This window comes from Culex quinquefasciatus, chromosome 3 (assembly GCF_015732765.1).
Source record: "Culex quinquefasciatus strain JHB chromosome 3, VPISU_Cqui_1.0_pri_paternal, whole genome shotgun sequence".
NCBI classification, from domain to species: Eukaryota; Metazoa; Arthropoda; class Insecta; order Diptera; family Culicidae; genus Culex; species Culex quinquefasciatus.
The window spans coordinates 57,353,133-57,380,746 of NC_051863.1; the positions used below are offsets into that span (position 1 = coordinate 57,353,133).

Here is a 27,614-nt window from a genome sequence, read left to right on the forward strand (position 1 = left end):
CGTTTATCGTGATGTCTAGACCTATTGCAATCTAACCGTAAAAGAGCTGAGTTTTGGTCTCAATATGCGGCCGGCCAAGCAAAATTCTTTCCAAAAAGCCCGTTCCAACTCGTGCAAAACGGTGAACACAACTTAGTTCGAGCGATGAAGTAAAATCAATAAACCCATACATTTTATTTCGTTCCGGCTATCGCCCACATTCTTCGTCCAAACCTCACCAAAAGAAGCCGAGATCCTGGCAGAACCGTCTCGCTGCCGCTATCTTCGAGTGTCCAGAGTTTGCTTTTTGCTGCAGCTGCCCCCAAGGCTGGTTATCGAAGTTTAATTAATATTTCACCACCAACCGTTGTGTCGCTGATACTGGTTGAGTTCACAGACCTACGTGAAGTTGCCGGATCGAAGCCACTCGTATCGAGAAGGTCGCCATTATTCTTCCGAGGACCCAATCGTCGCGTTTGTGGTCTGTTGTCGAAAATATTCAAATTCTGGATTTCTTTAAATGTTGTAAAAAGCAATTGTGTCAAGCATTTACAACATCGCCAGTGTCGTTCGGTGAAAAATTTAATTCAATTAAAACCAAGCTTGTATACAACTGTTTTGATTGCCTGCAAACCCGCAGGGTGAAAATGAGAAAAAATCGCTTCCTTCGGGATGGGTGATATTTCTTCGAGTCTCGCCAGCCAGAGATAAAGGCAAACATTTGGAGTGGTAATTGACGCCGCACTCCGCCATTGAGCTCTGACAAATGGAAGACATTGACAAGCCACTCTCAATCACAGCCCGCCCCAAAAGGTTGGAGTTACTCAAGAGTGTCTTACTTCGCATAATTATGCTCAACAGCCCAATTAGAAGCATTTACATACGTCCAATCGACACGCCGGGTCCAAGTCGGTCAATAATTTGTTTCGGAGACCGCCGCGTTAAGGACCCCATCGATCGCGCTCTAAGGTCTAACTCAACTGTTCGGGCGGCCGGGGGTATCAATTGCTCTTGGGCGCGCGCTTGTTAAAACTATTGGTACTAATCACATCCCGTCAATTTGCACAGCGTTGGTGCTAAGTGTACGAAGCGGTGAAGAAGTGCAAATTAAGCCTACTTAAAAAGCGCGCGCGGTTTGTTGCTTTCTGTTTGTCTGAAAAGCTCGCGCCAACCCAAGTACCCTCGTACTCTTTCATTCTGTCTGTTTGTAAGCTTCGACCTGGCTGGCAGGCAGGTACAATTAGTTGCCGATGATACGCGTGTGTTGTCGGAGAGCTTTTTGCAACAAGCTGCACGATGATCGAGGGCAGTGGCGTAGCGATGCGATAAGAACTAAGATAAGGTTGGAAATTCAAAGTTTGAGGGATGAATACAGAAAAATATGCCACGGAGAAAAATCAGTTCCCAAAATCATGAACAACAACATCATGTTCATAAGATTGTTCCGATTTTTTCCGTAAGTTTTTTAAAAACGTTCCAATCAATTTGAACACTTTGCCCGTGGTTCCGAATTTCATGAATGCTTGTTCACCATTTTGAGAACTGAATTTTCTCCGTGGGGAGCAGGATAAAAACGTATGATTGTTTCAAGAAGCTACACGAATAAAAATCTTGTAAACATATCCGATAACTCTATGTTTTTGAATTTGTAAACATAAGGGTGGTCCAAATTCGAGTTTTCTCGAGGCTACGCTCTGAAATGAGCAATTCTCTACCAAAACCGGAAATGGATTTTATTTGTATTTTTTTAATTGACTTAAATTTTGTGGAGGCCTTCCCTATGACCAAATAAGCTATTTTGCGTCATTGGTTCACCCATACAAGGGTCCATACAATTTTGGCAGCTGTCCATACAAAAATGGTATGTAAATATTCAAACAGCTGTAACTTTTGAGTGAATTTTCTGATCAATTTGGTGTCTTCGGCAAAGTTGTAGGTATTGTTGAGGACTTTTGAGAAAAAAATAGGTACACGGGAAAAAAATTTGCAGATTTTTTTATCAACTTTTTTTTCACTAAAACTCAATTTCCCAAAATACGTATTTTTTGATTTTCGAGATTTTTTGATATGTTTTAGGGGACAAAAATCCGCCACTTTTGAGCCATAGAGAAACATGGTCAAAAAATCTGCCGCCGAGTTATGAATTTTTGAAAAATAGTGATTTTTGGAAAAAATCAAAGTTTCATGTACAAACAAGTTTGATATTTTTTTTAATGCAAAATTGAATTTGCAATCGAAAAGTACTTTACAGATTTTTTGATAAAGGGCTCCGTTTTCAAGGTATAGCCACCGAAAGTTTGATTTTAGCGAAATATTTGCAGTTTTTCAATTTTTAAAAATAGTGACCATGAGTGACCATTTCTTAAAATATTTTTTTTAAGAGTTCAGAAAATTCGCTATAAAATTGTCTAGAGAACATTGAAGATTGGACCTCGGGTTGCTGAGATAGAGCCGCTTTAAGAAAAAGAAGCACGAAAATTGAAGTTTTCTAAGTCTCATCAAAACAACCCACCATTTTCTAGTGACCATATCTCAGCAACTAATGGTCCGATTTTCAATGTTAATACATTCGTTAAATATTCGTGAAATTTTCCGATCTTTTCGAAAAAATATTTTGAAAATTTTTAAATCAAGACTACCATTTTAAATGGGCGTTATTTTCAATGTTTGGCCCTTTTAAAATGTTATTCTTCATTTAAAAGTTTTCAAAATATTTTTTTCGAAGAGATCGGAAAATTTCACGAATGTTTCATGTATTAACATTGAAAATCGGACCATTAATTGCTGAGATATCGTCATTAGAAAATGGTGGGTTATTTTGGTGAGATTAAGAAAACTCAAATTTTCGTGTTTCTTTTTCTTAAAGCGGCTCTATCTCAGTAACCCGAGGTCCAATCTTCAATGTCTCTTTAGCAAATTTTCTGAACTTTTCAAAAAAATATTTTTAGAAATGGTCACTCATGGTCACTATTATTAAAAATTGAAAAATTGCAAATATTTCGCTAAAATCAAACTTTCGGTGGCTATATCTTGAAAACGGAGCCCTTTATCAAAAAAATTGTAAAGGACTTTTCGATTGCAAATTCAATTTTGCATTAAAAAATAATGTCAAACTTGTTTTTGCATGAAACTTTATTTTTTTCAAAAATCATTATTTTTTCAAAAAATCATGACTTGGCGGCAGATTTTGACAAAGGACTTTGTCTTATTTTGACCATGTTTCTCTATGGCTCAAAAGTTGCGGATTTTTGTCCCCTAAAACATATCAAAAAATCTCGAAAATCAAAAAATACATATTTTGGGAAATTGAGTTTAGTGACAAAAAGTTGATTATAAAATCTGCAATTTTTTTCCGTGTACCTATTTTTTCTCAAAAGTCCTCAACAATACCTATAACTTTGCCGAAGACACCAAATTGATCAGAAAATTCACTCAAAAGTTACAGCTGTTTACATATCATTTTTGTATGGACAGCAGCCAAAATTGTATGGAGACTTGTATGGGTGAACCAATGACGCAAAATAGCTTATTTGGTCATAGGGAAGGCCCCCACAAAGTTTAAGTCAAATAAAAAAATACAAAAAATAAAAATGGTCGAAATCGTCCGATTTCGTAGAGAGTTGCTCAAATCAAAGATTAACCCATCACTAGGCTAAATTTCATATTGAGCTCATTCTTACCTCTAATCACTTGAAATTTGTATGGGATGTTTTTAATCTAATCTAATCTAATCGAACACTTGAAATTTGTATGGGATGTTTCAGTTTATTAACTGTGGAGGGCGCAACAGTCGTCCAATCTTAATCAATTATCAGATGCAGAACCCCCCCTTTCTACTTTGGTCAGAGTAGAGGGACATAAACTATATTTTTTTATTTTTTTTTATTTTTTTTTCTAAAACGGCTAAATTGTGTGGCTAATTACGTACCAGTTTATTCTGTATCATTTTTGCTTTCAAAAATCCTAAAACTCCGCCACTGCTTAAAATTCGAATTAAACTATCTCGTTTAACGGACGGCCTGCACTCTGTATCTGTTCGCGGGAGTAGATAGAAGTGTGAAAACTGTCCAACACTTGGTTACATGTTTAAACAAGACACAGCCATGTTGTCATGTCTCGCGCTAATTGTCAATCGAGCGCTCGCGAGTCTCGTTAATGTGCGAACGGATACAACGATTGGCGAATTGGCACCAATCTCGGCCGCCGCGGCCCAAAGTCCTTGCCTTTCGTCAAGTGGAATAATTACGTCCGCGTACCGTACAATTAAACACTCCAATCGGTCAACTCAAAGCTGCCCACTTTGAATGTCTCGTTTGACGGGGCCCGAAAGGCACGCGCGACGTCAAATTAGGACGTCTAATGTTTTCACTTTCAATTTGTGGAGCCCGCTGTCGTCGTCGCTACGCAGGGCATTATTGAAAAGGTCGATTCCTTTTCGAAACCGGGCGCAGTTTTTGGTTCATTTGTCCAAGGCGGAGACATGACCGGATCAACAGGTTGGCTGTTGGCTGGATTGATTGGTCAATCTGCCCCGTAAATGTGACCGATTTGGGACTTTTTTTTACGTTTTTACGGTTCGATTTCTTGAAATTGGTCAAAATTTCGTTTAAATTTTAAGGTTCGTTGCTTCACTTTCATATGCGCTCGTTGAAGTCTCTCCGAAAAACTCACAGAAAACACTGCTAGAAGGATAGGTTATCGGACTTTTGGAGGTTGGGGACAGCCCCAGATCCAGTATGACCGGGTTTCCAGCTCGGAGGGGCCACCTGTTGCTCGGCATCGTGGAGGTCGAAGTCTGCATTTTAAATCCGACGTCAATTCTCGTCGTCGTCGCCGCTTGACGGATGTTTTCGTTTGTTTCTCCGACTTTTTTTGTAAAGGTTCTTTCACTCTGATGTGCCGTTTTGTCCATCAGAGGACAGAGGCGAGCTGTCAGTCGCCAGCGAGAAACAACGTCAACAAAAACGCCAGAGCAACAACAACAGCAAACCGGGTGGAACAAATTACTCAAACCTGTTAATCATCTGTAAACAGTCGGTGGTGTAATGCGGCGAAACTCACACGTACACACAAAGACAAATTAGAGTGTCGCTGAATTCAATTAGTGAGAGATGCGCGAAGTAATTGATTTGGCAGGGTTCTTTTGGCTTTTGATGATTTTTTGGCCGATGTTGAGTGCGCTGTCAGACGTGACGCAGCGCGCTGAGCTGGGACAAAGGAGTGGATTTCATGGGAGATTTCAGAGGAACAATACTTTCAGCTGAGTTTTGGAAAGAGTGGTTTTCTTTGGAAATTTTTCAAATGATTTTTTTGTTTAAAAATTTACCTTAATTAATAATCTTGTTTTCTTTCTATTTTAGGTAATTGAAGCTACCAATTTCAAGGATAAGTAAATGTTTTTTTTTGAAACCTTGTAACACCTATAATTGACATTTACAAATCCTTTCTTTCGTCAACACCGCAACGGTACCTTAAACGAAACAACTCAAGAAAAAAATGCTTTTCAGCACACTTTAGCACTAAACAAGCTCATTAAGGTGGTGCTTACGCACGGTCACCGCCGTAAATCTTCCCTTTCGGTCAAGTCCCATTTCTTTATGCAAAACTACGCATGACTGCCCAAATTAAAAGCCGATTTCTTGTGCACGTGTCTATGATCTTAATTAAAACATGTCACCCCCCTCTCCTTTCCTCTCAACTCAAGCACGCGTTGGTCACGTTTTGCTGGACCCAAAACATATCCCGGGTTGAACAAAAAAAATGGCACAACTCCAATTAAATTAATTAGCTTTAAAGCCCATTTTCGCTAGCTTTTCTTATCCCCATTTAGCGCAAAACACTTTGACACCGCCCGAGGCCTCCAGAATTAAGATTTATCGACCATTTTGGGCTCGTGTCGGTCGTTTGACGTTTCGTCGCCGGTTCGTCCGTCCAAGTTTTATGCTCGCGTTGACGGCGGCCCTGCCCTGGACCTAATTATGCTACACGAGCGAGAGCGAAGATTGAGCACCAAAAGCAGTCATTAACACCCCGCGAAAAAAAGAACTCGGCGACATGTCCTCCAACGGTATCAGCGGGGAGTTCATCTCGAACTGGTGGTGATAGACAACTGCAGAGGTGGAGAGAAAAAAAAACCCGAACCGATTAGAAGGACCACGCGGTGACAAGTGGCCAAACTGGTTCAACTGCTGCCCTGATAAACCTGCGCTGCCAAATTTTCGCTAATGAGCCCGCCAAAGCAGGCTGACTGACTCTGCTAGGTGATATGCAACTTTGTTTCGGGGTCGGATTTCTCAGGCTACCGGTAACACTGGGGAGCAGGTCCAGCGATATTCGAGGAATGTCATTGGGAGTTCAACAGGTGCATGAGTTGGTTGATCCGTTTGGAGAGAAAAAAAACTCCATGCCTAAACTCCACTCACTTCAACGAATCATCTCTGCGGTAAACTTTACGCAGTAGGCCTGGCCGCTTCAACGTTTAAACGTCAAACGCGTTTGTGATTTCATTTTGTATTTTAATGCAATGGAACACAACAAATGTAAACAAATGACAAGAAGAAAGCTAGGCGATAGATTAGATTAGAATAAACTGGTCATTAAATGTCTACAAAAGGGTGATTTGTTTTTTTTTTGTATTGTTGTATTTTTGTTAGTTTATTCATGGAAAGAACGTCGAAAAAATATCACCCTAAAAAAGCAACTTTAACGCCACGGATCAAATCGACGACATTCAATACCACACGGGTCAGCATTACTCACAGCCCTTCCACATTCACAGCTATTTGTTTACTCTGCTCATAATTTATTCACGCAACCTACACAATCAAAAAAGGTTCCACTCGTGACGTAAACTGAAAGCATGCTTTTGATAAAAACCTTCAGCCAAGTTCATTCAACAGTCGACCACCGTTAGAATGAGACCGTATCGAGAGCTATGGCTGGGACTTTCCATCCTAAGTGTTCTAAACAGCAGCTGCTGCTCGACGACATTCGAAGATAAGCTGAAGGAATTCGAGGAGAGGTTAGATTTTCGTTTTTGGTGTTGGATTTTAACTGTATTTTTTTTTAAACAGAATTTCAGCACAGTTTAATCAGTTGAGTGAGCAGATTAAGTCTATCAAAGGTATGGTATTCTTGAAGCCATCTTGAGTTAAAATTGAATGATTCATCTTAATTCCAGAACAACAAATAATTCTACGCGAAGAACTCTCCAAAAACAGTAAGGTTTAAGGTTACGTCCATCCTAGTAGACCAATCCGAATCAAGATCAAATTTCAGCCGGCGCCTACTACGCGTCCTGCCGAGCGGTTCCCTCAAACTCCAGCAATCTGCACATGATCCGTCCGCGGGGCGGCATCACCCTGCCCTTCATAGCCTACTGCAATCAGCGCAGCTCGCTTGGATCCGGCGGCTGGATCGTGATTCATCGTCGCTACAACGGGCAGCTGGACTTTGAGCGCAGCTGGCAGGAGTACAAGGAGGGCTTCGGCGAGCCGGACGAGGAGCACTGGCTGGGGCTGAAGAAGATTCACGGGATAACTCGGTCCGGGGAGCACGAACTGCTGGTGGAGTTGCGGGACTTTGACGGGACGGGGAAGTACGCGCTGTACGATGGGTTTGGGGTGTCGGATGAGAGGACGAATTTTACTTTGAGCTTGGGAAGGATGAGCCGGGGAACGGCTGGAGATTCGATGAGGGTGAGCGATGGGATGCAGTTTTCTACGCCGGATCGGGACAACGATCGGGACGGGAACAAATCTTGTGCGGAGTTTTATAGGAGCGGGTGGTGGTTCAATTTCTGCATGGAAGCGTGAGTTCTGTGGAATTGAGGGCATTTGCGAATGTTAAAATTGTGATTTCTTGTAGAAACCTCAACGGATTGTACAAGCAACAGGACGACCAACACCAGACTATGAATTGGTACCGATTTAGGAAGGACTACCAGGGATTGAAGGAAGCTACCATGATGATTCGAGAGAAATTAGATGTAAATTAAGACTAAATAAAAGCAAAAAACTGTGTTTTTTTGCCCGGTAACTCAACGTCCGCCAAAAATATGCCAAACAGTGGCCATAAATAATTTGCCAGCATCGATCAATCAACGTGATGACCTCTCGTGACAATGAAAAATCCTTCCAGCTTCAGTCGATTGCACAAGAGGTCAATTTCTACACGACAACCTGCGCTACTAACCAACCTCTCTTCAAGGTCCATCTTACGGAATGCCACACGAGGTATTGGGCGCGCTCTCCCCTAATGATTAATATTCATATGAAGATTAATGGCACTCCAGGCACGCGTGAGCAGCAGATTCACGCCGGTGTGGAAAGTCTGAGTTTAAGGTGGAGGGGGTTGGCAATTTTAAGTCCTACGACAGTGGATGCTCCGGCCTCCACCGGGCTGCCGATTTGGATACAGTCGTGGAGAAATCAAATCTGGGACGGTCAACATTTTACAAGGTCACAATGAGTGAAGAAGATATGAAAAACTTTGGAGCGAGGACAAAAGCTAAAGCTTTCACATCGACGTCGTCGTGCTATCTTGTCGCATCCGCCATTTCGACGTTCCGAGAAAAACGCGTTTTAATGTTTGACCTTGAATAAACAAACACGAAAGCACGCAATGTAAACAACAACAAACACGTTTTGTTTGGCTGACCATTCTGTTCATTGTCCCAAAGTTTGGTTAAAGTTGGTTGCTGGAGTTCGAGTTATAATTACAAATGTTTACGGTAGTCTAACTTGTACGTGCGTCAAACGCGTTCTGACCTGAAATCCCTTTGCCCTTTGTCGCACTTACATCAATTTTCAGGGAGTGACAAGATAGCACGACAAGATTGAAACTTCTTTCATATGAAAAGTGACAAAAATTTTCGGAGCTCTTTTGGTGTTCATTGAAAATCTCAGGATTGAAATCGAATTTTGGGGATCTGTGAAGGTCAGAAGATGAGGCATTGTTTGCTGCACAAAATGGCGTTCTTAACTCAATTTGGCCCAAAATGCACGTACGACAAGTTAGCACGACGGTGTTTTTGAACGGAACAACTGGTCGATCACAGAACGTAACGCCTTGGCCTAAAAAGATGGTTGGCATGGCATGACAATCTCACTTTGGTCAGCTTTGGTTTTGGTACCAATGCTAGATTTTGACTTTTCAGGCGAGCATAACGCCGTTACTATTCAACCTCCATTTATAAAAATCTGGCTAACAAATTTTACCTCTTTTGAGTGCTTGTTTTTTCCGTGTTGATCTTCAATCGGTCCCAAAACTTCCCAGTTCAATGGTTCAATGGATTTGTGTATTTTTAGAAAAGCGATCACCTTGAAGAATGAAAGTGAAATAATATTTTACGAATGAAAGTGTTCGGTCCAAAGTAGAAGGCCCGTGCCCCAAAACTTGCCGTTCTTTCCCCCAGTGACTTGCAACTATCACCTCTTGGCGTCTCTTGACAAGAAACTCTGAGGTTGAACCGGTTGAACCCGCGCGTTTGTTGCGGAGTGGTCCCACAGACGACGAGACGGACGAGTGGGACGAATCGGTTCCGAGTGGCCGGTCCCTGAGAGAGTTGTACGACAGTCAGTGTCTGTGGCAGGGATGGGAAGACAGAAATGTAACGTCAACTTTAGAAACTATTAGTTAAATAATATGAAATATTTCAGAAGTAATGAGAAAGTAAAGTCTTAATGAAACTTTGAAAATCACTCGTTGTCGTGAATATACAGTACAGTCAAACCTCACATAGTGCGCAGGCGTTACGCTTTGTATTTCTTCGATTACTCTAAAACGACACAATATTTATTTTTGCAATCTTTTTTAAGCAACTTGTTCGTCTTGTGCCAATCTACAATTAGCTTAAAAAAGATTGCAAAAATATTGTGTCTCTCAAAGCGTAACGCCTGCGCACTATGCAAGGTTTAACTGTATAACCTCTTTTTAGGCGGAGGCGTTACGTTTTTCTTATTTGTTGGTGTCTCTGGATAATGCCACATTTTTGCAATCTTTTAAAAGCAATTTGTTGGTTTTGTGCAGATGTACGACGAAACAAAAAGCGTAACGCCTCCGCTTAGAAATAAAATTCTCTGTACAGTGAAACCTGTTTTTACGCGGTGCGTTATGTTTTTCTAATTTGTCGATTTCTCTGAACGACGTAACATTTTTGCAATGTTTTAAAAACAGTTTGTAGGTTTTGTTCAGCTCTACAAAACGCTTTTTGAAGCTTGCTAAAATATTTTATGGTTTAAGAAAAAACTACGAAACAAAAAGCGTTACGCCGCCGCGTAAAAAGAGTTTTCTCTGTATAGCAAAACCTCTTTTTACGAAAATGCCTAACGCTTTCTATGTAATATTTTTTTTATCTGCACTAGGGTGGTCCAAATCCGGGCTTTTCTGGGCTACCCCCTGAAATCATAGTTTGACCCATCACTAGGCTAACTTCCAAATTTGAGCCCATTCTGACCACAGGAACCCCTCCCTCTAATCGCTCTTGTTTGTATGGGAAGAATCGTAAGCAACAGTTTTAGTTTGTTTACCTGGGGACGGCGCAATAGTCGTTCAATCTTAATCAATTCTCAGATGTAGGCCGCGCAAAAATGGTCCTTTTCGGAAGCTAATAACATTCCAGCAAAAAATCCTTAAAATATGGTGTCTTCGGGAAAGTTGTTCTAAATTCAATAAAGGTGGTAAGAATAAGATAATAATGGCGCCCTCCACAGGTAAAAAAGTAAAATAGTTGCTTTTCTCCATACATTTTTACGATTTCTCTAATACAAACATCAAGCGATTAGAGGGAGGGGTTGCCTTGGTCAGAATGAGCTCAAATTTGGAATTTAGTTGAGTGATGGGTCAACCTTTCATTTCAGAGGTAGCCTCGAGAAAGTCCGGATTTGACCATCCTTATCTACACAAAACTTTCAACTTGCTTTTAAAAGATTGCAAAAATGTTGCGTCGATCCAGAGAAAACGAGCGCATTGTATTTTGTTCTTTTTTCCAAATCAAAACATTATTTTTGCGAAAAAGGTTGCAACGTGTTGAATTCTTCTGAAAACACCGACTTCTGGTCAGCGTAACGCACTTCAAGATTCATACTGTCATGAATAAATGTCACAAAACGTTGATACTTCCCATCCCTGTGCTCAATTTTCGTCAACAACAAGACAGAGAGACAGCGTTTGGGCACGGGACAAAACGGCTTGAGCTTGAAGAAGTGGGCTCCCCGCTGGTTCCGTGAAGGCAATGCACTTTTCAAAGTGAGAAGAACCTGTGCCACGCGCCCGGCCACGCGAGCTTCCCACGCACTATCACTCGTTGCTGGTCCGATCGGTGGAGGTTTCGGGTAAAGGTTCGAGCTTTTTTTTGCATTGACATTGAACTAGGGTTGTCACAAGATTTGTAATTTAATAAAAAAAATGAGTTTTTCTCATCTTCAATGCAATTTTTGTGTTCATCAATTTTCTTATGAAATGAACCACCCTAATCACAATATCAAAAAAAAAACGAAAATCCAGCCACATTCGATCATTTTCTGGCCCAGCGAAGCTGTCTACGACCGGTCGACGGTGACGGCGAGTGGCCGGCGTCCAGACTTTGTTTTGCTTTTTTCGTCCGCCCTTCTGGGTTGTTGTCGTGGGACATGTTCATATTTTACGTTTTTATTGCCATTTTTGCACTTTTCGCGTTGTTTTGACCTGTTTTGTAACAGCGCACAACCTGAAAGGATTGCAGAACTGCTGTGATTGCAATCGGGACATGATGGATTGTGCATTTGTTCAGTTTTTTGAAACAATTATTCACTATATTGGGTAATTCTCTACCAACTCACACGAAATCGGAAAAAGTTGCCCCGACCCCTCTTCGATTTGCGTGAAACTTTGTCCTAAGGTGTAACTTTTGTCCCTGATCACGATTCTGAGGTCCGTTTTTTGATATCTCGTGACGGAGGGGCGGTACGACCCCTTCCATTTTTGAACATGCGAAAAAAGAGGTGTTTTTCAATAATTTGCAGCCTGAGATAGAAATTTGTTGTCAAAGGGACTTTTATGTAAAATTAGACGCTCGATTTGATGGCGTACTCAGAATTCCGAAAAAACGTATTTTTCATCGAAAAAAACACTAAAAACAAAATTTTTCATTTTAAAATTTCGTGTTTTTTCTAACTTTGCAGGGTTATTTTTTAGAGCGTAACAATGTTCTACAAAGTTGTAGAGCAGACAATTACAAAAAATTTTATATAGAGACATAAGGGGTTTGCTTATAGACATCACGAGTTATCGTGATTTTACGAAAAAAAAGTTTTGAAAAAGTTACTTTTTGCGTTTCTATTTGTTTCATCGTCCGTGTCTGTCGCGGATGACCATGAACGGCCATGATCGATGACGACCAACTTTTTCAAAACTTTTTTTTCGTAAAATCGCGATAACTCGTGATGTTTATAAGCAAACCCCTTATGTCTATATATATATTTTTTTGTAATTGTTTGCTCTACATCTTTGTAAAACATTGTTACACTCTAAAAAATAACCCTGCAAAGTTGAAAAAAACAAGAAATTTCAAAATGAAAAATTTTGTTCTGAATGAAAAAATGACCCTTCTGGGTCAATGTAGATTCGAAAAGTACTTTAAATTTCCCATAAAATGACATGTTCCAAAATTTTTTACAGTCGAGTAACGGAAAATGGGAGAATTTTTAAAACTTTTTTAATGTTTTTTTCGATGAAAAATACGTTTTTTTTTCGGAATTCTGAGTACGCCATCAAATCGAGCGTCTAATTTTACATAAAAGTCCTTTTGACGCCAAATTTCTATCTCATCACCGTTTCAGGCTGCAAATTATTGAAAAACACCTCTTTTTTTCGCATGCTCAAAAATGGAAGGGGTCGTACCGCCCCTCCGTCACGAGATGTCAAAAAACGGACCTCGGATTCGTGATCAGGGACAAAAGTTATCCCTTAGGACAAAGTTTCACGCAAATCTAAGAGGGGTCGGGGCAACTGCTGTGTGAGTTTAGATTTCTTTTACCCTCACTTCCAACATAAAGGTTCTTTACTTTACTCTAAAACACTGTAGAAGCCACTATTTTTTCTGATGATAAAATTTCGATTAATTTTATCTGAATTATTATTTTAAATTGATATGATAGCATAAGTTTATTGGAATTTAATGGAATGAAGTTTCAGATCTGTTATTCTATTGTTTAACTCTGTGGTTTTACGGTAATGGAAAACCAAACAAAACTTCAAATGACACAGTTACTGGTCATCACTGTCAGGTGCCCCACGAGAAGCGGTAGATGTTTACCTGTTTACCAGCTGTCAATATTTGACAGATCTCCTCCGCATGGCAGCACTTACTCTTGAACAGCTTAAACAGCCTTCACATCATCTCCAACATCTCCTCGGTTCGTCACCAACCCCTTCTGTTTGCGCAAATATTTTACTCTTTAAAATGCGACTTAATGACAACTTTATGCTCCTTCCTCGCAATCTGGCAATCTATTTGCAAACAATATTAAGTCATTTCAGTTAGCCGAGTCAAATGCGACCACCAACCAACCCGCTCTTCCATCAAAATTCCCAGTCCCCAATCATCATAATCCATTCTTAATTAATGTTTGTTGGACGCTAACTCGATAATAACATATTATGGGCCGACGTCGTTTCTTCAAACTTTGCCTCCAGTCCTGAAACTATCATTTTCGAGTTTACCATTCCATTTTTGCCCTCAAACGTCCGAATCACTCTTCCATTTGGGGCCGAACAACTTTATGTCCATTAAAAGATTTGAAATTCCTCCCCTCCCCCACTTTCGTCCCCCACACTCTCTCTCGTCAAACATGGACAGAAAATATAATCATCAATGAATTAAGCATCTCACCTCGGGACAATCATTTTCTGGTGGCGGCGACCTCGGCAGCATAAAAATGTTGGCATTTGAAAAATTCCCCTTAAAATGTTTTGCCAACCAACCAATATGAACGCGACATGCGACGACGTTTTCTGAAGAGTGATGGCTGCGAGGCATCACTCATTTATGTTGACCTTTTTGTGATAATCGTTTGAAGATTTGAGAGAATACAATGAGGTGAAATTCAAAACATTAGACTCGTATGAGAAATTTTAAATTTCAAGCTTTTAACTTAACCACTTAATTTTAGGATACTCTTCTTATTTCAAAATTCAAACTTAAAACTCAAAACTGAAAAAGATCGACCTTTTAATTTATTTTTGAAAACATGGTTTCATATTTTTTAACTCAAAATATCAAAACATTACAACTCAAACCTCAAACTGCAGAAGTAGCAATTTTAAATCTTGAAACGTTTACATTCAAACTGAAAACTTGTGTTTGTCTTTTTTCAAATTTTCTTAACGCTTCATAAATATCATTCAAATATCAGTTAAATTTAAATATCATTGAACAATTTTTGAGCAGTTGGGTGTACGAAAAATTATACTGTTTAAAAATCGGGATGATGTCAGTTGTCCATTGCAATTATAATTACATGATCTAGTATTTTGAAAAAGCAATTTAATCATGATAAAAATTCTCCAAATTATTGATTTTCTACATGAGTATCAAATGATCAGGTTTTTTTTACACATTTTTTAAATAACTAAAACTTTTCACAAAACTATGTTTTTTTCAGAAAAAGTTAAAATTTCAGTTTTTTACAATACGGGTATCAACAGATCGAGATTATTTCATACATTTCGAAAGCTATTGCACAGTTTATTGAAAATACTCTAAGTTTCACAAAGCTGCGTACTTTCGGAAAAGTTTTTAAAATTTCCATTTTTTATAATATGGGTATCAAATGATCGGGATTTTTTCAAACATTCCGAAAGTTACTATAAAATTATTTGAAAATACTCAAAATTTTAACAAAACTACATATTTTCGATAAACTAATAAAAATATCAGTATTTTTTAAACATGGGTGAAAGGGCTTTTTTATAAATTTCAAAAGTAACTATTTTATGTAAAAAACTCAAAATTTTCACGAAGTTACGTATTTTTAATTAATAGATATCAAATGATCGGAAATTCTGCCAAAATTTAGATGAAAATATTTTTTAAATCCTCAAAACTTTCTCAAAACTACGTTTTTTGAAAATAAAAAATACTCAATATTTTAGTTTTTCTATATAGCTATCCAATGATCGGACATTTTACATAATTTGTGAATGTTATAAAACTCTTTTTTAGAGTACTCAAAATTTTCAAAATTTACGCATTTTCAAAACAATCTAAAAAAAATGTTTATTTTTTTAGTTTTTACAACAAGAGTTTAAAAAATGTGTTATCACTTTCAAATGTTTTTAAAATCCCCATCATTTGGTATCCTTATTGTTAAAAACTATAATTTTGAGTTTTTTTTTAAATTACAAAGCTTTGGATTTTTTTTTATATTTTTTTTTCAAAAATATTATTACTATCGAAATGTATGATAAATTCCCAATCATTTGATACCTATTTTGTTAGAAACATGGATTTTAAGTTGTTTGTTTCTAAAATACGTAGTTTTGGGAAATTTTGAGTATTTAAAAAATGTGGTCTAGCTTTCGAAATGTATAAAAAAATCTGATCATGTGATACGTCTATTGAAAAAAAACTGAATTTTTAGTACTTTTTCGAAAATACGTGGTTTTGTAATTTTTTTGATTATTTTCAATTTGTTAAAATTTTGAGAATTTGAAAAACATATTTCCGTCGAAATCCATGCAAAATTTCCGATTATTTGAAAGCCATTTTGTAGAAAATAAAAAAAACAGTATTTTTTTTAAAAATTAAGTATTTTTGTAAAAATTTTACGTGTTTCACAAAAAAAATATTACTATAGAAATGTATGAAAAAATCCCGTGCATTTTATACTTTTACGTAGTATTAGGAATTTTGAGTATTTAAAAAATTGCGGTATTATTTTGTAAAAAAAACTGAATTTTCTCGTATTTTTTCGAAAACACGTAGTTTTGTAAAAAAATAGTATTTCAAATTATTAAAATTTTGAGTGTTTGAAAATTATATTTCCATCGAAATGCATGCAAAATTTCCGAACATTTGAAACCCACTTTGTAAAAAATAACAAAAAATGTAGTTTAAAAAATTTACGTAGCTTTGCACATTTTTTAAGTATTTCACCAAAATGTACAAACAATCCCGTGCATTTTATACTCGTATTGTTAATAACATAAATTTAAAAAGAAATCTAATATACGTAGTATTGGGAATTTTGAGTGTTTAAAAAATTGCGGTATTACTTTCGAAATGTTTGTAAAAATTCCGTTCATTTGATACCCATATTGTAAAAAAATTAAATTTGTTATACATTTTCGAAAATACGTAGATTTGTAAAAAAAATGTATTTTCAAATTGTAAAAATTTTGAGAATTGAGAAAAATATAAAGCGAAATGTATGCTAAATTTTCGTTAATTTGATACCCCTTTTGTTAAAACAAAAAAAAAAGACCAAAAATTTTAGTAATTCACAAAAAAATTATTGAATTGTATTAAAATTTTCGTTTATTTCAAATCCATATTATATCGTGACCCTTTCTATTGTTGTTTTTTCGTTTCCTGTAATTTTCTGTTGTGTGAAGTTATTGGATACATAAATTTTGGAAAATATTTGCAATTTTACTGTCTTTTTTACTTATTAATTGTTGATCAACCTTGCGTAGCTAATGACCCAGTTGCCTACACCCGGTCTGGTTTTACGTCCCTCTTCCTTTTTAGGCTTAAACGACATTCTCTTCAAACCACCGCAGATAGAAAAAAAAAACTCCAACATGTTCAAGGCACACGACCACTCCAGTTGCTTCTAATTTAGGCAATTTCCCCCTCTCCATTTTCGGCATCCCTCGTTTTTCGCCGATGATGATGACCCGTTTCGGCGAGCCTCTAATAAACCAATAATCATTATCACCCGTGGCAAATTTAGTAATGGCACGCGATTTTTCGAGACCTTCCCCTGCTCAACGATTCCTAGGCCCGGGGGCCCCTGGGGCTATGCGTTCATCCAAACTCTTAGGCGTGTTTTGATGCGTGTGGAATTTGCCGGCGCACGGACGGATTTAAGGAGGGGAAATGGGCACCCAAATGACCACCAATTAGGGCAATTCACGGCTACCGGGTGGAAATGCCACCTTAGATATACCTTTTTGACTGCCGCGAATGACGATTCAATTCGGTGGCAAACGGCACGGGGTTGACTTTCGAATTGACGGATTTAAGTCTGGCTTAAGTGGAGTCGGAGATGTTGAACAGGTTGCACTTTCGTGAGCCGCTCCAATGTTCAATCTAGGTCATTTAAATTATTAACCACTTCAGCGAGCCTTTCGGCCAAGGACATCTAGAAGGCGGCGGTTGTTCAAATAATGTTCTCGAAACTGGCTGGTCCTGGATGTGATCTGAGCTGTTGGGTGCACGGAAAAAATAATGAAAAAGGAACATTGAACACTACTTAATCACTAAGACTATGCCATTGTACCACTGATCGAGTGAGCTGCTAAATAACAGAATTACTAAACCTTTGAGCAACAGAACAACTGAACAACTGACAACTGGACGACTGAAAACTGAACAACTGAATCACTGAACAACATTTCTACTGCACAATTGAAACCATCAAATAAATTTATGACAATCTGATTCATAAGTTTCTTTCCGTGGCGGTGCCACCAACTTGTACTCCTTTCAGTTGCAATCAATTTCGTTTGAGTCTCCGTGGGGTGAAGGGACGACGTGCGTCAGTCTGCACGTGTGGCTCAATTGACTGTATCGTGTAAACAAGCCCGTTCACAGATAACATTTTATGCGCCCGACGGATCGGGAAATACCTTCTGATTCTGGGCTCCATTCCAAAATGAGCAGCGCAAGCGAAAGGATCGATTTAGACACCTAGAAGTCACATTTTGAGCTTTCTTGTAACAATTATGAAAAAATGTGACCCTGAAGAAGGATCCTTTGGGAGCCGAAACGTCAAAAACTAAAAATTCTAAAAACCTCAAATTTTCAATTTTTTTAGACGACTCCTCCTCAAAAAACTGCCCTAAATCCTTTCGTTTCTCAAAAAGAACCGTTCTCCTCCTACTTTTGGGGTGCTCTCTCGAGGCCACCTCAAATCAAAGCACCTGTTTTCGCGACGGCGGCGGCGGCGGTCTCCTTTCTGGACATGTTAACAAGTTAAGCACTGCGACGTCTGACGTCCCCGTCAACTGTTGGGCCTTCTGGGGGCCCCCATTAAAGTCCCCGGGAGATGGCAACAACAAACAGCAGATCAGGTTCAAAGCCGCGTGCAAAGAAAACGGACAGCAGCAGAACTTTGTCGGCGAAACTACCTTCGCAGCGTACGGTAGGCGGTAGAAAGGGACAGTGAGTCAAACGTTTTTGGAAGTTTTTAATCAGTTTGAGTGCAAATGAAAAGTGGTTGAAATCTGGATTTTTTTCATTTCATTATTTCCTATTTTTTTTCAATTTCGTCAATTTAAAAAAAAAATCAATTTTATTCAATTCATTCACTTGTATTTAGCTGAATTCAATTTTATACCATTCATTTATTCTATTTTTGTATCCCAAAGGATTGAATTAAAAACGATATAGGCTTATTAAAATTTATTTTATTAAAATCTATTCATTTACATTCAAATTTATTAAATAATATTTTAATAAATTAATATTTATCAATCAAAAAAATTAACAGAATTTCATAAAATTTTATTCAATCTTTGAATACTTTATTTTGTTAGGTTAGCTTTTTCTGATTTAATTTACTTCTTATCATTGTAAGCTGTTTTATTCAATCACAATAATATTTAATGTTATTTCATTAAATTCTACTTATTTTTTAATTTTTGTTTGCTTTTAGGCTGGTAAACATTTTATTCAAAGTTTTGCTGGTGCAAACAAAAAAATTTATACTTCAAAATGTCAATGAAAATTTAAATGCAAATTTCAATAAAAATCAATTTATTTTTTGCCCACCGCCCAACTCCCCCCCCCCTCCCTTTGAAGCTGGCCAGAGCCGTGGAACAAAAATTTAGGAAAATATTTACATCAGCCTTATTTAACTTGATGAAATTTTATTTTAAAAAAATATTTTTTAAACTTGATTGTTTTTTAATTTAAAAAAAATGTCGAGTACAGAACACTGATGAAGTCTGCAAGTAGTAGACAAAATACGTATCTGTCAAGATATGAAAAATATATAGCGGAATTAAAAGGAACAACTCGTCTCTTTGTATTCACAGTAATGCATTCTGCTAAAACGCTCAACTAAACCACAATAAAAAAATGATTTACTTTTTCATTCATATTTAAATTATTCAATTTCATTCAATTTTATAAAACAAAATCAAATTTAGTTATTATTTTTCAATTAAATCCAACTACGTTATTTTATAAAATTTTATTTAAAAAACAAAAAATATGGAAAAATTATATTTTTCTTATTTTAAACAATTTTATTAAAGTTAATGAAAATTATAAGAATTATAATATATTTTAAATTATTTTTTTAAATGATTGATAAATTGAATGATATTTTATTAAAGTTGTATTACACCATATAAAACTTTATAACACTTGATTAAATTCTTTGAAATTTAATGATTTTTTTCAATTTATGTCTGTTTTTATACATTCAAAACAATTTTATTCACTTTAATTAATTTTTTTCCTGTTTAATTAATAATTATTTGAATTATGAATTTTATTTGGTTATAAATTCAAATTTATTTCATTTCATTCAATGTTATTGAACTTTATTGAACATTTTTAAATGGTTAGGATTCATTGAAAAAAATGAATTTAATTTATTAGAATAAGTTTTTTTAAATTATTTTCATTATTTAATAAATTTTTATTCATTTTTTCAAAAAAATAGTTGTATTTTATCAAATTTGATTAAATTTTAACAAATTTGATTTAATGTCATAAAATTCTTGTTTAAAATGTTATTCAATTATGTTTATTTAATAACATGTTAAGATATTGCCATAAAATTTTACGAAATTGCATTTCTTTTTAATTTTTTATAACAACAAGCAATAACATACAAGCAACATTTGCAAGGAAAAGGTGTTTTGAAATACATTTTACACTAGTACAGTTGTTTTGCAATCATTTGTATTCGAAAAATGTAGGTTTTAGCAAGAAAAAAACTTTTTGCGTTTATAAATTTTGAAAAATTCAAAAATAACTAAGATTTTTAAAGTATTCAAAATATGCTAAAAATAATTATTAACGTAGGGGAATGCATTTTAAATTGATATCACTTAAACTTTCATTGAAATATTGAAGTTTTTTGAAAAAATATTGTTTTTGTCCCCTGAATTTTGGAGCCAGACAAAACATTAAATAAAATTTGTACCAGCCTTATTTATGACAATCTTTTTCATTGACTTAGCCGAAAACTATTAAATTAAGTTTTTTTTATTTGAAGAAAATTAGCAGCAATTTTTAAATCATATTTTACATGAAATTCAAGATTCTTAACAGAAAATTTGATGTTGTAAACTTTCATGTATAATATTGTTTTTAGCTTAAAATAATCAATACAAATTTATTTAAATGTATTTTAATTTTTAGCACATTTTTTTTGAAAAATTATTTTAAAATAATTGGAAACAACTTAAAAAGTTCCACTCGTCGAATTTTACCTTTTTCATGTGTTTTCTTTAAACATATTTTTTTTTTTCAATGCGTATGATTTTTCTTTTATTTATGATAAACTGTCATTTTTTTAGCATAGCATAGCATAGCATTGGTGTCTATCCGTAGCTGCTACTTCGTTATTGACCAGGACCCCCAAACATTGCTCCGTGGACCACAGATGAAAAGTAGGCACCAATCATCACCCCTTCGCAATTTTCAAAGGTCCCTATCGTGCTGATCAATACCGACGCCGGCCACGACCAGAGGTAAGACACGGGGAAGTGGATGGGAATGTTAGCCGATACTTGAGTGATGGGACCACCAAATCGACTGCGTCTCCGACAAAGTATCACATGAGTTTTGAGGGGTTAGTAAGATGGGTATGAGGTCAGGATTCACTGTGGTAGGTGATGCGACCATGAGCAATTTGTTTATCGGTTGAAATTTTAAAATCTTAGGCAGCCGGCTGCGGAAAGATACCTATCTAGGGATTTAAATATAGTATTAATTCGACCGCGATTCTCCAGAAATTCTCCGTCGGCGTGCCTTCCGATCAACGGTGATGTAGGAAGGGCTTCATTCATTAAAATTATGTTATATCATAAGCCTTAAAACATATCCGTCGACGTGCCTTCCGATCCTCGAAGGACCGATGGAAAGGACTTAATCCAGCAATACGACTTGCTTGTCTCAAAAAACAAAAATCGGATCGTTTCTATCGAAAACTATATAAAGAGAACAAAAATAAAATTCATCGGCCAACGAACGCACGAACAAAAAATAAATGAAAAAAGAAGAAGAAGAAATCCAATCACCCCATGTACACAAATAGCGACACAAATGAGACGGAAAATAACACGAAAAAAAAACAGGACTGCGCGTCCACACAGGCACCGCACTACTGAATTTATGATAAACTGTCATTTTTTTTTATCTTAAAAATCATTTCCCTTCAAAATCCCACTATCCCCTCTCAAAAAAAGAACCTCAACCTTCCGATAGCAGCGAAGGGACTCCCCTGAAACGCCGCGGCGTTCAAAACCCCATTCGCTCAAACAAATATACATATTGACATTAAAAGCAGGGCACAGAACCCATGAAATGTCCAAGCCCGAACCGAGTGCGTTGGGAGTGGGACCACAAACAAGCCTTCGATCAACCTTACGCGTGATAAGACGGTAAAATCCTGTCCAGTTTTTTTTTCTTTTTTTTAGGTTTTGCTTTCGATTGATTTTGGTTTAAAGACACGCAACCTATAGGGTCGGTCTGTCTATGTTAATTAGCCAGATTAAAGTTTAATGTTTCAATCAACATCAGTTTTTGAAAGAGGGAGGGGGCTTTTTTCTCTGACTGGATTACACAAATGCTTCTTTGATAAGTGAATTTGAGTTGGGTTAGGAAGTTTGACTGACTTTGTTTGAATGCTGCCCTAACCTGAAACTTGCTTTCTTTTTGTTCTTTTTTGAAAGCGAAAAAGCGATCCCAATTATAATCGCACTTTGGGAAGGTAAATAAATTTAAATTAACATACTCCTCTCCAGAAAATGACACCTTTTCTTTTGCTTTTTGGAGGCTGCCAAAAAGCAGAGGCGGCTGCTTGGGCGCAAATAACACACTTTTTGATTTAAGACATCCTCTCGTTTTTTTTTTTATTCTTTTTTTTTTTTGTTTCGAGGGAAGGCCAGTCTGGGCATCCTTTCGTTTTATGTCCATTTAATGAGTGGCCTTCTTTAAACGAAAAACCCATTACCTGGTGTCCTCTTTCGATTCTGAGGTCTTTTGGAAAGATTGTTTTAATATCTTGTGTGTGTTTTTTCTTTCTTTTTTTTTACAGATCCTTGCTGCCAGTTACCACGTAGTACCACGCAGTACGTCAGCTGATATCGTCGAAATTGCACTATGGTGAGTGGGAAGACTAGCTAATTTTTTTGGTTAAAGTAAACAAAGTTATAAAAAAGTTTGATTTTATCTGAAACATTTGATCTAAAGAATTTTTTTATATTTTGCAAACATTATTTTGAAGCAAATTTTACCCCATTTGCCCCCCTTAACTAACTAAGATAAATTGAATTGCACCAGGCACCTTCCTAGCATTTTTTTTTCTCCAAAAGCAACGTGATTATTAAGATTTGTGACTAGAGTGAGTCTCTCCAGCGGAAAAGGCCAAGTCAATCAAGGGGCAGATTTGGACCACACCGATAACTGGCCGCCAGACTGGTAAATCCCCGTCACAAAGTATTTTATTGTTTTGATTCACTTCTTAAGGAAACAGGTTCTTGTGTTGATTTGGACGGGTGCACTTTAGAGCTTGTTGTTGTTGTTTGTTGATTTATTGTGGCATTTCTATGCGGTTTGGCAGACTCGGTGAATTCTGATAATTAAATTAACTTTAAAAAAATATTTGCCTAATTAAAATTTTATAAACAAACATCTACCTTCACGCAATGTCAACTGTCTGTTTCTTCTAATCTTGTCTGTCCAATCTAAAGTCTCAACTGATCATAACCCACCTTCACGGAACGCCGGAATCCCTCGTAGAAATCCCTAGCACGTGCTCTAATCCGCGTGACCAATCTCCGTTCACCTGGGGACGCCAGTAGACCCTCAAGTCCTCAGCCAAGTGTCATTCCAATCGAAAACGTCTTCATTTTCAAGATGCCAGCTAATTTTCTATACCTTTTACTTGAGGAGGAGATGTCCCGTCCTCCTCATCATCATCATCGCAATCATCTCCAACTGTCTGGACCGTCTCGTGTCCAAGGTCCGCTCGGACGGACCACAAATTACCTTCGGAGATAAGCGGTTGACATTTGCTTAGAATTTATGTCCCCATTCATGCGCATCATCCGACGACGGTGGGGTGGCTCTTCAGGCGTTAGGCCGCAGTAGCGCGCCATCTATCCGCCAAGTCCCCTGCACACCAACCGGTGATTGTCAGCCGATAAGAATCAACACGCAGCCAGTCACACTCTTCTTTTCACTACAAATACCAATTGGTGGTTGTCGCGTCGTGTCAAGGTCCTGACATTCCGGCAATTGTCACGCGGGGCCGGGATTTATGGCTCAAAATTATGGTAATTAAGCGCGCGCAGTTGGCTTGCTAACCAAAGCCCATCGCGGAGCCTTTTTTTTCGCCACTCGAGAGAGTTTTTATGAGCAATTGTGCGCGGCAATTTGTTCGGCGGGAAACGCTGGAATGTCACTGGAAATAAACACCTGAGACCTGTCAAGGCGAAAGTCGACAGGGCACTTGACCAAACTGATAAAATAATAGTGTGGAAGGGGGGTATTTAACAAAGTGGTCGATTTCATTCACGTATGAGTGTGAGCGATCCTTTCTTGCAATATAGGGTATTCTTGTACAATTTACTACAGTTAAAAAAATGTACTCCAATTCTTGTCTCAATTCAAATTTTCATCTAACGTTTTATTCTCCAAAATGTTTGCCTTAATTTTTTTTTCATGAACCATCGGCAATATGTTTTTGTTGGTGGGTTGCACAATCCCATTGCAAAAACAAACACTACACTGCCACCAAATCAATCAAATACCTAATTAAAGTTACTTCGTCCATCTCGGAGAGCATGGATGTTTTTACAGTCCATTTAACACTTCTACAAACTGTGACAGTGTGTTTGTGCCTTTCACATCTCAAAGTTCTTACGCGCATAGTACGAGTTTATTATTGTCTGCAAACAAATGTTTAATTATGTTTAAAGATCATAAATAAATAATAAAAATGATGCGCATGCAACTTTTGCACGGTTAAATCAATCATTCGAATGATGATTTGTGACTTGAAACATCAAAATGATTTATCCTGTTTGGTGACCTTACTTTTTGAGGCTGAACTGTACGTCAACAAAATTCGCAACGAGCCAATTTCAATCAATAAGAAGGTGGGTCGAAAATAGAATCATTGAAGGTCGGATCCTCTAAGCAACAGACCCAGAATAGGGACAAAAAATGATTTAGTTTTCCAGGTTTTAACAGTGACATTACCAATAAAAATCCAACTTATTCATGTAACATAAGCTAGGCTGCCTATAGCAGTCTTTGAGAATACATCGAATTGAAAGTGCGCTCAGTTTAGTTTGCCCAAAATAGGGACAAATACTCTATTTCCAAAAAATGCATTTGTTGAAAAACACATTCTATGATTTTTTTTCATTTTCTAAATCAAATTTGACATATCAGAAAAAGACTTCAATGCATAGAAAAACATATTTTTGCAATTCCGTCGTGACACTACTTACTTTTCCTGTCATTCTTGAACGACGAAATAGCCTACTTTTCAGTACCAAAAATAACAGAATCGAATAGCAACACTTTTCAAAATAAATTCAGAAAAGTTCTACTTTTCAGCACTTGTTTCGAAAAGTAACACTTTTCAACATTTTTTTGATTTAAACGATTTATTGACAAAATACATGAAAATTTGACATAAAATTTCACTCAGAGTGTGTTTTTTGGAATTGCAAAAAATGTTGTATGGAACTCGTTGCAAAACTTGTTTTTTTCAGCACTCTTCGTATTTATCCAACTCGGTGAATCTCGTTGGATAAATGTACGACTCGTGCTGAAAAAATCCTCTTTTTGCAACTTGTTGCATAAACAACTATTTCGACAATTGTTCTATATTTTAATTTATGTTGGCAGTATCATCCTGGTTCATTTAAATATTGTGGAAGGGTTACGGGTGTGATATGGTACATATAAATTTCAATTTTAAGTGAAATTTGAGGAGGAGGGAGTCTAAAATACAGACTTTGTTGGTTTTTGTTTAAACAGCTTTAATTGATATAAACGAAAATATTTGTGTGATGTCCGATTTAACCAGTTCAATATTTGATTCAAAATAAGGGAATGTTTTAATCAACCAAAACCTAACTAATCAATTGAGAATATAGATTATTTAAGTGGACAAATATTTTTTAAAGTCACTTTCCCATAAAGGCAAAGCTTTGCTTGAAAAATGGGACCTGGAATGATTATCAAAACAAGCAATCTAACCTCATTCTCGCGTTTTCAATCTGGATCTCTGAATTTTCAATAAAAAGGCAACTTAGCAAAAAAAATCAAAAAGTCAGTCGATAGAATTTTTTATTTCTTACCCCTGTTAACTTAATTTTATTCCAAAAGATCAATTTTCTTTTAAAAAACCTTGACATAGTTTTCACTCCCCTTTGCACTTATCGCGCAAAAACGTAAACGTAACCTTGCACCAAAGTTCTCCTACTCGAATGTAGGTGGCGAGTCGAGTTTTTAGCTTTGATTTTGTGGGCCTATAACTTTGCAACGCTAGTTTACTAATTTGTTTTCTATTTAACTTTTATGAAACATTATTTCCGACCCGCACCAGCCTCAGAAAAATCAGATTTTGCTCTCAGGATCAAAAGGTTGGGCACCCCTGATATAGGCCGTTACAAATCTTCAAAAAAAAAATCATGTTAATATTACAGCTGGGAAGGAGTAAATCCTTCATGTCAGAAAAAATGTGTAATTTTTCATCTAAAAATGTGTGTGGTAATATTACATCATAAAAGAGATAATTTTACACATTTTTTACCTGTGTTCCTCATTCTGACCAAAGTCGAGAGAGAGTGGGAACAACATAGATATTGAAATTTCAAGTCATGGTATAAACATTTGAATGAAACAGGTGTTTTAAAATGCATTTAAAAATCAGCCCAGTTTACTAAAGTGCAAAACATTTGTAAACATTGATGGTGTAATTTTCAAATCAATTAAGGGTTTTTGAAATTTGAATTGACAATTTTATTTTCATCAAATGGGGCACTCTCATGCCTTAAAAATATCTTTTTTTTTATTTTGAGACCACAGATCGGAAAAGGAATGTTTGCTTGTTTTTGACAGTGTTTAAAAATATTGTAAGCAAGAATTTATTTAATTAAATGTTTTTGCTCCCCCCAAGACTTCATGAAAATTGCAGTGGCCTTTTTTAAATTTAACATGAATCAAATCAATTAGAAAATGAGCTTGAGCTTAAAAGAATTTATAGGAAAAGTGTGAGATGAAGATGAAATTGATTCTACGATTGAAAACCTATATAAAATGGAGTTGAGATTTATAAATAGCACACATTTCCCTAAAATTTATTCACTTCTACTTCTTCCACTTCACTTCTACTTTAAATGAGTTAGAAAATAAAACGTTGAAAATTGTTTTGATATATTTTCAATAGTTTTTTTCAGCACTTCATAGAAGTTGTTATGTGAGTCTGAAAATGCAGTTGTTTTCGATTTTCGGTTTGAATTTTAAATTACTTTTGGAAGGATGATAGTCATTCAATTTATATTTTTTAAGTTCATTTTCATTAAGTGTTAGGGTTTTCCTTTTATTATAATGCAATATCAGGCTGGTTTTATTTATATTTTTTTATCAACAAAGTGTATTTTTACGTTTATTTGATTTGTGTTACAATAAAACCTATTGCATCAGAAAAGGGCTCACTCAATTCTATACTTTATATTCACCAAGATCTCTTTAGTTTCAGAACCATTTAAAACTACAACTATCTATTTGAAGATATTCAAAATCCAAGAAACGAACTTATTTGAAAGGCTTAAAATTCACTTTTAAGGATAACACAGTCCAACAAGATTTTGTCTCTGAGACGAGTATATGTGTTCCTAGTAGATTTTTGCCTGCTGAATCCGAATCCGGGTCCAGAATTGCTCCAAATGGTCCCAATTTTGAGATACACCCGTTTGAAATGTTAGTTTAGGCCAAAATTAGCTACTTTGTTCACTATTTTACAAAAGAACTATTGAATAAACAAATAAACCAAAACATGTATCTTAAAGTTCACGTTTTCCTCTTACTGAAACACCCCTGGTTTTTTAAATTTGATTGTTTCTACGCATATTTATAGCCAATCAAATTTAAAAAACCAGGGGTGTTTCAGAAAGGGGAGAACGTGAACTTTAAGATACAAGTATTGGTTTATTTGTTTATTAAATAGTTC

At 36.5% G+C, this 27,614-nt stretch overlaps 2 protein-coding genes across 2 annotated transcripts in view; both read left to right on the forward strand.

The window, feature by feature from the left end:
- Positions 1-27,614, forward strand: part of LOC6041424 (helix-loop-helix protein delilah) — an 87,562-nt gene that overhangs the window by 24,799 nt on the left and 35,149 nt on the right. The window contains exon 2 of the mRNA XM_038264809.1: positions 22,461-22,528. The gene's annotated coding sequence lies outside the window, so the exon portion shown is untranslated. The remainder of the gene's footprint in view (positions 1-22,460; positions 22,529-27,614) is intronic.
- Positions 6,884-8,062, forward strand: LOC6041425 (fibrinogen-like protein 1). The gene is made up of 5 exons (XM_038264810.1): positions 6,884-7,000; positions 7,053-7,102; positions 7,160-7,198; positions 7,258-7,789; positions 7,846-8,062. The coding sequence occupies exons 1-5, from the start codon at positions 6,894-6,896 to the stop codon at positions 7,973-7,975; spliced, it is 858 nt and encodes a 285-aa protein (XP_038120738.1). The 5' UTR covers positions 6,884-6,893; the 3' UTR covers positions 7,976-8,062.